Source organism: Octodon degus, unplaced genomic scaffold (genome assembly GCF_000260255.1).
Source record: "Octodon degus isolate 3935 unplaced genomic scaffold, OctDeg1.0 scaffold00062, whole genome shotgun sequence".
Taxonomy (NCBI): domain Eukaryota; kingdom Metazoa; phylum Chordata; class Mammalia; order Rodentia; family Octodontidae; genus Octodon; species Octodon degus.
Window position 1 is genome coordinate 7,856,581 of NW_004524638.1, and position 11,772 is coordinate 7,868,352.

Consider the following 11,772-nt stretch of genomic DNA (forward strand, 5'->3'; position numbering starts at 1 on the left):
ATTCCCCACAGGAAGCAGCCGAGTCCTTCAACACGCCACCCTGCTGCAGCCTCCTCCAGGGACCCCGCAGCGACATTCCCCTCACGCCTTCCTCGCGCGGTCCACTGATGCACTCAGCGCCCAGCGCCACGGCTGGCTTGCTTCCTCAACACCACCCTCCCGACCAACCTTCCACCTCACAACTGCCTCCCGTGCTGCCCGCCACCTCTCCACGTGGCTGCTCTACCTTAGTGTGACTGCAAGCGTCTTCACTAGTGCCACGAATTTATCTTCTACATTCCTAGCCAGAGTATTTCCTTCTCTGTTGTTTCCTCAATGACTGACACTAAGTCAATACTACACGCTAACTAAATGGATGATAAAATTAAGTTCTGTCTGAGTAAGGGGCCAGTCCACAGTAACCAATTCTCCTTCGCATGTTAGTCCCATCAGTAGTACTCTCATGTTATCTGGGATTTTATGAAGTCAGTCCAACAGGATGATACCTCGTTTGTTTACAGGTGAAGAAGGAAGGAAGGTTGCCGGCATCGACCTCAAAGGAGAATTCTGAGAGGCTTCTAGGAATGGTTCCTTCAGGTGATCTGCAATAAATCCATCCACCCAAATAAATCATCCATAATGTTTCAATTCAAATTGATGCACATTTTGCTACCAAGTATAAGCAAATTCCCACTCTGGGTTGGAGAAAAATAAACTGAAAGTGAAAAGTACTAGAAATACATATATATATACATATATATGTGTAAATAAATATATATATATATATATATATTTGAGCATAAATGTTAAGTGTAATATATACTGTGCTAATATATAATATATTAATATGTAATACATATACACTAAAAATGTTAGGTGATAGATTATCCTTTTCCTAAACAGTCATAACTACTCTTCCCTTTGAAAGCTTCAAAAGTAGCTTAGCAAACGTCACTGAAGTGTTTTCATACACGTTAAAAATGTTATTATTAAAATTCTATGCGTCCACTTCATTTCACTTTATTTTTATTAGTACCTTATTCAATTAAATAACTTTAAAAATAATCCAGGATTTTTGTTTGAAATACACTCAGAATTAGTTTCTACGACTGTACTCATCATAATTGATAACTTGGCTTTCCTTTCAGTATTTAAAAAAAAAAAACCTGGGGATCAAACTAGGACCTCATATGTGCTAAGCACACACGCTACCACTGAGCCCTTTCGCCTAGTTCTTGGCAATTCTCTTCTCCCCCTTTCTGTTCTCAAAAAGAAGACTCAGAAACCTGGTACCACCTAAAATTGCTGAGTGCTGACAAGATACTCAAAGCGCTCGGATTCTGACAGCGCTTCAGATTTCATCTTTCCAGGTCAGGGATGCTCAACCAACTGAAGTCAATGCCAATATTCCAAACTTCTAAATAGTCTGAGAAGAAACACCTCTAGGGCCAAAGCATCTGGAGTAAGGAATAGTTAATCTTTAGTTCATCTTGGGCAAGGCCAGTTAATCTCTCTGAACCTCAGTTCTCGTCTCTTATCTAGAGGACGAGAATCCTTCCTTCTAGAGTAGCTGCACACAGAGAAAGAAATGGTGTTTGTAAAACCAGTACAGCAGACACACAGTAAATGGCAGATGTCACTACTATAAGAACCAAACACAAAAGTAATGAAGCACGAGAGATAACGCAAGAATTTAAAATCCTGGCAGGGAATATAGCTCAGGGACACAAGTGCCTGCAAGTGTAAGGTCCCGAGTTCAACTCTTGGTACAAAAAAAATAACAAATAAAAACCCTTAGAGGGTAATCCAAACTACCTTTATAAACACTGTATCTGGGGGCCAGGGAGATAGCTCAGTAGAATAAGCACTTCCTTGGCAACTGCTCAAGGGTCTAAGTTCAATTCCCAGTTATGCCAAAAATAATTAATTATAAATAAATAAAAAATAAATAAAAACACTGCATCTGCCTTTTTTTTTTTTTTTTTTTGCGGAACCAGGGATTGAACTCAGGTCCTTGCGCTTGCCAGGCAAATGCTTATCACTGAACTATCTCCCCGGCTCCTGCCATATTTTAATTTTTCTGAAAACTAAGCTTTCATTAGTATTACTACAAAAACACATGACAACTTTTTTTTTTTTAAATTTAGAGATCATTTGCTTTTGAACACACTAGTTTAAATAGTTTGGTCCCAGTATATCTGGTTGACGAGAGGTGTGTCTAGATGGCCCACCAAAGCCTCAGGTGGTCATAGGTGGGGCTTTTCCTAGGTTGCTGGATCTAGAGTGTGTGATGCCAGGATCAGAGTGTGTGATTACTAAACCAGTCCACTGACTGGTTTGGCATACAAGGCCCACCCTCAATGTGGGGGGTACTCCCCACCCTCCTCAATCCCCCCCAACCCCGCAGGTACCCTGAAAGGGACAAAAGGGAGAGGCAGGCCGCTGCTGCTGCTGCTGCTGCTGCTGCTGCTGCTTCCCTACTTCCTGCTTTGCTCTCTGCCTTCCAGGACCTCCTCCTCCTCTGTGACATCCCTTGGCATCCCCCCCTGCCTGGGAACCAGCCGACTATGAACTACCCTCTACAAACCGTGAGCTGTGATAAACCTTTCCTCTTTGACGTTCAGTGTTGGGTATTTTGGCTCAGCAACAAGAAATGAAACTGAGACGAGAGGCACTTTCCATCTTCCATGTTTACCACTGGCGTACTTTAGGCATTGCTAGAGAATTTGGAGAGAGCAAGCCTTTTGGGAGATTTGCTTTCAGAGCAGATTACAACGGGAGTAAAATGCTCTTGCTTACCAGGTACTTGTGGGTAAATCTGTTCAGCCATATATTCTCTTAAATTCCTTGGCTTCTCTCCACGAATGTCAACAAGTACTCGAGTTTCATTGTGTGAAATTTGGTAGACGAGAACTGGGCTTGGATTAAGTAAAAGAAGTTCGGCATAATTGGGTTCAAACTGGGGTGCATTCTAAAAAAGAAATAAGTATTTCAATGATTTTCAAATTTCAAGTTGCTGTTGCTTTTCTACAACTGTACTAATCCTTAGTACCTTCATGAGGAAGCCAACAAAGTGAGATGAAACAGAAGCTTCAGTGGAAATCAAGTTTTTCCTGAACTTGGAGAAAATCCCATCTGCTACAACAGTCAACGGAGCATGGAGTTCCTGCAACAGACACACAATACTCAGCCATAGGGTCGAAACACAGTAAAATGTCCATCCTTAAAAAATGTGCATACGAAGATTTTAAATCAGTATGAGAGAACGTTAAAGAGGGCGGCCAAGGGAGATAGCTTGGGGGTCTAAGCACCTGCCTGGCAAACCAAGGACCCAGGTTCGACCCCAGTACTGCATGCACACTGTGCCAACTACTGAAACTGGGCATGGAGGAGCACGCCTGTAATCCCAGTGCTGAGAAGACTACCACAGGAGGATCACTATTGAGTCTGAGTGCACAGCAAGACCCTATACCAAATAAATAAATAAAAGATTAGAAAAAAGTTTTCAAAGGAGGGCCGCCAAAACACCTTATGGCTGCAAGGTAACGCATGACATTACCTGAATGTAAGGTGTCAGTCTCCAGACACCTCTGGGAATCTGACTTCGCCCCCCTTGCCGTATACCATCAAAACCAGCAGGGAGCCAGGCACGGGTGGGCACACCTATGATTCCAACAACTGGGAAGCTGAGGCAGAATGATCACTGTGAGTTTGACACGAGCCTGGGTGACACAGTGAATTCAAGGCCAGCTTGAACTACATAGACCTTGTCTCAAAAAATAAAAAAAGAAAAAAAAGAAGAAAGAAAGAAAGAAAGAAAGAAAGAAAGAAAGAAAGAAGCCTATCAGCACCTACCTCCACCTTAACAGATAGGAAGGAAACTTCAAAGCAAGCAAGGACAACCTAAGATAGAATCTCATGACCACAGCCATGAACTAGGCAGATTCATCTTGAATTTTCTAGCTTCACATAGCACTTTTCCATCAGTAACTGGGGCTTAGAAAATGTTTACTTTAATGGCTATGTGTACTTATATTATGCTATAAGCAGCAAGCCTTATAAGCCTCTCTGGCGTCAGTTTCTCGGCGGGGACCCGACAGAGCCAACGGGAAGGACCATGCGTCCTTCTGCCTTATGACAGCAACACGAGCACAGAGCAGACATTATTTCCCTCTATTTCCCCAAAGATTCTCCCCACTCTACCTAGAACAATGCGCATACAGTGACAGCACCATACTGGATCCTCCGGTTCTCTTCATTTTTTGCCTTTTACCGTACTGGACACTTACAAATTAACAGGGTCAATTTACGTTTATTTTACCACAAAATTTTTAAAATCAATAAAGCTGACTCGTAGATGCTCTTACTTTTATCTTTCTCATGTAAACAACTGCCCACTCTGTCCTATCTGCTTCTTGCTGAGTCCCTCCTCTTTCTTTCTTCCACTTGCTCCTGGCCTCTCCACTGGCGTGCACGCTGAATGCTGTTAGTGCACTGAGCTTTGTGCGAACACCTCTGCAGGGCACTCCGAGCGCTCTACAGGCTGCACCACAAGCTGCGGCCCATCCTGTGGCCTGGGAAAACGCAGTTCATCTGGCGAGCAGTAGAGCGCTGACCCACTGTCCTACAAGGATACCAGAGAAACAAGGAACACTACCTCCGGGGAAGAGAGGTCATTCGACAAATCTCACCTTGACATCTCCAGTCTCTTTATCCTTGTATTTAACTCCAATTACAGCATCTTCTTCCTCGAGTAACTGCAGCACAACACCTTCAATGAACTGTGCACTAGAGAATAAACAAACAAATCAATTTTAATAGAGCACACTTGGGCAATTTAGACTAGACATAAACTCTTACTGTAGAATAAGGTCTACAATGACAGAGAAGGCATCAGTGAGTTTTAGAAGTGTGTGATTTCTATTTTGTAAGTTACTTACAATGAATACATATTTTTAATGTAATTATTTTAAAAGTAGTTTTAAGTCACATTAGACTTAATTCATTAAAAACAAGATGCATGCTGAGAAATGTTACATACACATATTCACACACAGCGGTGGAAAACAGATAGTTTATCCAACAAGTTCTTTTTTTTTTTTTTGTATTTTAGGGAAGGGTCTACAGGGTGTTCAGGTCTCACTACTAGATCAGAATCATAGTGACCTGCCTGTTTACAGCCTTCCAAGAGGTGGGATTACAGGCGCACACCACCACGCCCAGTCTCAACTATGGCCTCAGCGCACCCTGAGGGCGGGGCCAGCATGGCAGGCCCGGGGATCAAGGCCCGGGGATCAAACCCCGGGCCCCTGTGCCTGCTTGCAGGTGCTTTAATCTGCTGAGCTATTTGGCCGGCCCACCCCAAAAGTTCTTAAGAGTAATTATATCCAGTGAGAACATTCAAAGTAAATTTTATGATCTGTATATTTTGGTGTATCTTTCCATTTTCACACAAGGAGCATATCCTACTCCCATGGGTGTCGAGTACTTTCAACACTAAGGACAAACCCACTTCTTTCTTTGCTTGCTTTTTCAACACATGGCAAGGTCAAGCACGAGTGTTCTTGTGCGAAGCTTTCCTTACTGCCCCTGCTTAAAGGCTGCAGCAAGTCACCAATCACGAGCAGCAAGCAGGGCTGCCATGAGAGGGCCTCAGCGAGAGCAAAGGCCTCCAAGGCCTCCACCCTCACTTCGTACAGAAGTTTTCATAACCACAAACTCCCAAGTAGTACCCCTGGCTATGTGCCCTAGTTATAACATGTATGTCCTCTAAATTAAAAAAAAAAAGAAATACAGAAGCATGTAGTTTTTATCTAATAAAAGGAAATTTTTCTATAGTTCTACATCATTCCAAAGAAAATTACGACAACTCTTAACAAAGTCACCAAATAGAACCTTCTAACTTAAGATTCCATAGCATTATTCTAGACTGCCCAAAATCTCCTGAAGATTTTGAAAGCCTTATTCACACAAAGACGAAACTTAATCCTTTAACACTGTATATCTGAAGCTGCAGCCTTACTTGGGTTCTGCCATGGCTGCTTTCCGGAGATTCATGACAAATTTTCCATGATGAAAAGCTCTCCCTCCCTGCACCCCACTGTCTTCTGACAGGGGGAATGTAATGTGAACCTCTGACTTCTCTTCCCGGTCGTGAAGTATGTAGCCATTCAAACACTGGGCATCGATACCTTCTACAGCATCTGCAAAACAGTCAATTCCGTTAACATGCCCGGAATCCACCACTAAGTACCAAGAACACCAACACACTGAAATTAAGTTTCTGGGGGCTGGTGAGATAGCTCAGTGGTCTAAAGCACCTGCTGAGGCAAGCTTAGGCAGGCAAGCTCAGGGACTGCTGTTCGATCCCGGCACCACATGCCATGCCAGCCCTGGGGTTGAGCCAGCCATTAAAAAAGAACAGAAGTTTCTGCTTTATAAAACTACAAGCCATCTGGGGAACTGCACAATTAGTATAACTAGTACAGAAACTTCCATGTTTCTGGAAGTCAACAGGCATCTCAGCAAAACTGTATTATCACTGATTACAGCCTGACATGAGGAGACATGCCTATGATCCCAGCATTCCAGAGGCTGAGGCAGGAGGATGGCAAGGAGTGCAAGGCCAGCCTGGGATGCGCTGAGTTCATGGCCAGTTTGGACTACATCAAGCAAGCGAGGAAACAAACAATACAGTTATTCAGGTCTGCAATTCCATTTCACCTCAGAGTACTGAGCAAGAAACTACACGATAAAATGAAGTAAATATAATCCTGTCATGAGGATAATCTGTTCTGTCCATAAAGATTTAGGGTTGTGAAGAAGGCCTGTGGGGCGAGAGGGCCAGTGTCACTGAGCTCTGAGGAGTGACCCAGGGCACAACGACAAGGCTAGCATCCTGGTTCAGAAAGCAGCAGACCAAGCCGGGAGCCAGGACTTCCAGGACTACCTCATGAGCACTTTGGGGACCTAGTAGCCAACTGCTATGTCCCAACTGCTGCCATCAATGACATCAATGACTCTCTGGAAAGTCTCCAGAGTCAGAGAGTCTCACTGGGTAAATGACATTGCCTCTGTTGCTAGTCTTTGGCACTCATGAGACCTGCCTACAAGTACAGGCTGGAAACCTGCTTCTGAGTGCATGTGACACAACACACGAAGCAGCGCTGCTCATTCAGGGACAATGGCTGAGCAAGTACGGGTAGGAACACATCTGCTTAGCAACGGAAGAACCAGCTCTTTAGGGGATAGCACCCCAGCCACTGCTACAGAAGCACGGATTCCATCAGCATAAATAAGTCTTGCTACAGAGAAAACCCAGAATGCTACACTGTTCTTCTAGAAACACCCAGGAGAGACCCTACACCAACTCTCTGGTGCCTTAATACTATTTTATTTTTCTTCATAAAGGGTAGCTCAAAATATGCAACTAATTTGAAAGAAAAAAATTCTGTAACAAGTTACACTTACATACTCAAAGTCTTTGATTTTTATTTAATGAACACTAACATCCAACAGTTGGCCGCCACACACCTAAATGTGTTTCCCGTGTCTCTGAAGTGTCCATGCACCTTCATGCTTCGTACTTGATGAGTGACCGTGCCTTGGTCACCTCCTGCTTGTGCGACGGTTCCTCTACTTCCCCATCTTGGGGCCCACCCAGACTCCAGCAGCCCTCTCTGTCTGCACATCCCCTCTCACGGCTGTCCATTTCTGGTTTTGTCATTAAAAAGCTCAAGGGCCAGGAAGACAGCTCAGTGGGATTAAGTGCTTGCGCAAGGTCCTGAGTTTGATCCCTGGTGCCACCAGAAAAAGAACAAAAAGCTCTTCAAGCATAGTTTTCTGGTCTCAAATTTTTAAACTGCCAAGTCATTTTAATCTGTGTTTGCTTGTCAGCATCATAAATCGCCAAAACCAATGTCCACTGCCCATACTCATCCACTCGACCCTTATCAGTGAACACGAGAACTCTCCTTGCCTCCTGATATACAGCATCCCCTCCCGTGAGAAACAGGCCCTGCTGCTGGGCTAAGTGACCGCGAACAGGCCCAGCTTTCTTCTACCGCCCTGCCAGGTCCCGCCCAGTCTCTGGTGTACGCATCTCTCCCTCTACCCAATCTTCCAACCTAAGACTTCCCAGGACTTAGCTGATTCGGCCTTCTTGCTCCTTCTCAAGCTCTCCTGAGACGGACTCCAGCACTGCCATAGATTTTATGACCTGCTACCCTAGCAAGCTCGGAAACGCAGAATGCTGGCCAGCCCAAATTCCTCCCCTGCGCCCTGGATTCACATACTTTTTATCTGATATGTCTACTTACACAGCTTGCCCCGAAGCGTCTCTCACACCTGTTCCTTTCTCTAGGTCTTCTTACGAGCTAATGGCAACACCACCAACTAGCTGCTAAGTCAAAACCCAGGAATCACTCCTGCGGCCCGGTTCTTCACGTCTCCCACCACGCCCCCACCTAGGCACTCTCCCCCAGCTGGGATGCAGTGCCCAACACCCAAGACTCAGAGGAGGCGGGATTCTGGCGCACATTTCAGTCCTTGGAGCCCTGGCGCCACGCAGGACGGCACGGCACAGGAGCCTGGGGCGTCACTGCTCACCTAGTCGCAGCCAGCAAGCACAGAGTTAAGGGATGAACAGAAGAGAGAAATGCCCCTCTAAGTCACTACCCCAGCAACCTGCCTACCCCACCAGGCCCAGTTCCTAATGGCAAGACAGCTATAGCACCTCCGTGAGCCACTCCTCTTACAAGGCTCTTACTAGAAACACATGCGATTCCGGGCTATCTAGATATAAACCAGAATAGGAAGTGACAGCATTTCTCTTAATTTCACCATAAATCTGTCCACTTCTCTGTAGCTTCTGCTACCATATTAGTGCAAACCAGCATCATCCAACATCTGGATTTAGCGACGAGTTACCCACGTCTCCTGGCCTGACACTTGTGACCCTGTCTCTCATCGCAGATTTACAGTCTATTCTCCTTGCTGTGCCCATGTATTCTTTTCAAATGGCATTCTACAAATAGCAGGGTATGACCCAGTGGTAAACTGTGAAAGGAATTCTGGACTGTATAATTAGGTGAAGTCAATACAAGCATGTAAAAAGCAAAACAGAACAATGAGCAGGGTTGGAGATGTATGTGGCTCAGTAGTAGAGCATACGTTTAGCATGTGATCCTACGGCACACGTGTTATTGTGTTTTTCCTTTAGGACAAAACATGGTAATGTATGAGCTATTCTTTCTAAACTAAAAACCTCAGTATTCAGGCTAACTGCAGTGCTGGCACTTTGTGGTAAGTGGGTCTGGGGTTGCAGCTTGGGCGCTCAGCCTCCAAAAGTCCCATCATCACTGCTCTTGACCCTGGGTTTGAGCCTCAGCAACTCCCAAAAGGTGGAAAAATTCAGTCAGACTGAAACATGTATGGATCTACTATGCTACTCAGAGGAGCTATTAAGGTCTGAAGTCACTACCACAGGTGCAAAATGAGACCGTGTTTCACTCTGGCTCCACTGCAAACCCCTTCACGACCTGGCAGCTGCCTACCTCTCCAACCACACCGCATGCCGCTCTTCATTTCTTCTTTATCCATTCCTTTCAAGCTATATGGATCTCCTTTCCAGTTCCTTACAAAATAGCAATTACATACCTGGGACCTGCAACACATCAAGCCCTATTCTGAATGATTTATGTCTATGAATTCACTTAATCTTCATAGTAACAGTGGAGTAGAGGCACTCTGTATACCATTTAACAAGTAATGGAATTGATCCATAGAAGGGTGTTACTTTAGTTAAAGCTGGTTACTTAGGCAAGGTCATACGGCTTCGAAGGACCAGAGCAGGCATTCAGATGCAGGCAATCTAGCTCCAGAGTCAATTCTTTGGATTAATATGCCATACATCCTATGACACATGCCAAGCGAGTAGCTCCTCACCTCCCAGTCTGGCTGCGGGGTGCACTCTGTTCCTCAAGAGTACACAGTTTACCTGTCCTGTTCACCAGTGTATTCCTCGTACCCAGTACAGCACCTCATGTAAAAGCAGTAAATAAGTAATTCCTCAATGAACAGAGCTGGTACTTAAAAGGCATTAGCTAAACAGATGAACGATGCTTTGATAAGATTCTAAATAACAGCACTATAACAAGTACATAAAATATATTCTTCAAATGAAGTTTCCTTTAGCTTTCACTGAAATTCCTCTTTCTTCTAGTTTTCCAGTCCTTTATTTAGACCACTACAATTTTTCAGGTATTTCAATATATCTCATGAAGTCTGCTTCCTATCTCTTCATACTACTAAAGGCTTGCTTTCTCTTTTGCTCTCATATTCAAGTAAGTATGTTGATAAGTATTCTAAATTTTCTAAGTGAAAATGAAATGGAATCCCTCTTTTTTTTTTTTTTGGCGGAACCAGGAATTGAACTCAGGCCCTTGCGCTTGTCAGGGAAGCGCTTATTCCACTGAGCCATCTCCCTGGCCCTGCTCTTCATTAGCCAACTAAGTCTAAATGATGACACCTGCCGATGCCAGAACTCTCCTGGAAATCAACATGAACCTACCTCCGAGACCCAGGTCCTTAAGAACACAACAACCACCAGGCTGCAGAAATTCTCCAACTATTCTGTCAGGCTCTTTTAAATCTCTCTCAATGACTGTCACCTTTCTTCCATCTCTGGAAAGCACTGCTGCCAGAGCAGAGCCGAGTACACCAGATCCCACGATGATAATTTCTGGATCGTTCAGAGAAGCTGTTGATGCAGAGGTAGTTGCTCCTACTAAGGTTGTTTCAGGAATACGCATTCCTTTTCTGTGCTGTTTAATTTAAAAAAAAAGAATTTTACTTCCAAGTTTGTTAGCCTTAAATCATATTACCACCGTATGTACCTGGCTTGATCCCAAAGATTAATTAAAAAAAAAAAAAAAAAAAAAGAACCGCTTATATTTTATACTTTTTTTTTAAATGTATTTAGGACAGGGTCGCCAGGGTCTACACGGCCTCACTGCGTAGACAGGACTCCTAGTGACCCTCCTGTTTTCAGCCTCCCAAGCTGTGGGATTACAGGCGCACACCACCACGTCCAGTCTCATTCTCATTCACAGTCTCAGTGTGCCCCAGGGGCAGGGGCGGCAAAGCATGCTCCTCGCTGCGCTCTGCCTAAGCAGGTGCTTTAGGCCACCGAGCTATCTGGCTGGCCCTGAACTGCTTATATTTCAGAACCTAAGCCATACATAAAAATCAATGAAGCCAGAGGTGGTGAGGTACACCTGTAATCCCAGCACTCGGGAAGCTGGAGGTTCCCTATGAGTGTGAGTCCAGCCTAAACTATACGGTAAGACCCTCTCTTGAAAAACAAAAATCAATGATATCAAAGTACTGATTAAATGAAAATTATATAATATCATCTAAATAAAATTAAATATATACATGTATTCCTGTTCCCAAACATAGTCTCTAGAAAGTGCTATTATATAAACATATTTAGAAATGCACATGAGAATAAACAAAGGACACACAGGCATATTACAGGGCAAATCCTACAATTAATTACTCAGTGCTTCATACACATATTGACTAGCTACCAAACAAAAATCTTATAACTTCTAATTTAACTTTGTGCTGTGCTATTTGAGACACCTTTAACATATTTCTAAAGATATTCACCTTAAGTTTTCTTCTTCTGTATTTTCACTGGGTTAAAAAAAAACCTATCTAAAATCAGTTTGAGGGGCTGGTGAGATGGCTCAGTGGTCTAAAGCACCTACTTAGAACAAGCTTGGCAAA

The 11,772-nt window shown here is 44.0% G+C and overlaps 1 protein-coding gene across 2 annotated transcripts in view; it reads right to left on the reverse strand.

The window, feature by feature from the left end:
- Positions 1 to 11,772, reverse strand: part of Sqle (squalene epoxidase) — a 26,092-nt gene that overhangs the window by 9,222 nt on the left and 5,098 nt on the right. For both annotated transcript variants that reach the window (XM_004634454.2, XM_023718754.1), the window contains exons 2-7: positions 10,550 to 10,802; positions 6,002 to 6,182; positions 4,671 to 4,767; positions 3,032 to 3,145; positions 2,779 to 2,950; positions 486 to 581 (exon numbers count right to left, since the gene is read on the reverse strand). In XM_004634454.2, coding sequence (XP_004634511.1) covers positions 486 to 581; positions 2,779 to 2,950; positions 3,032 to 3,145; positions 4,671 to 4,767; positions 6,002 to 6,182; positions 10,550 to 10,802 — 913 coding nt within the window. The remainder of the gene's footprint in view (positions 1 to 485; positions 582 to 2,778; positions 2,951 to 3,031; positions 3,146 to 4,670; positions 4,768 to 6,001; positions 6,183 to 10,549; positions 10,803 to 11,772) is intronic.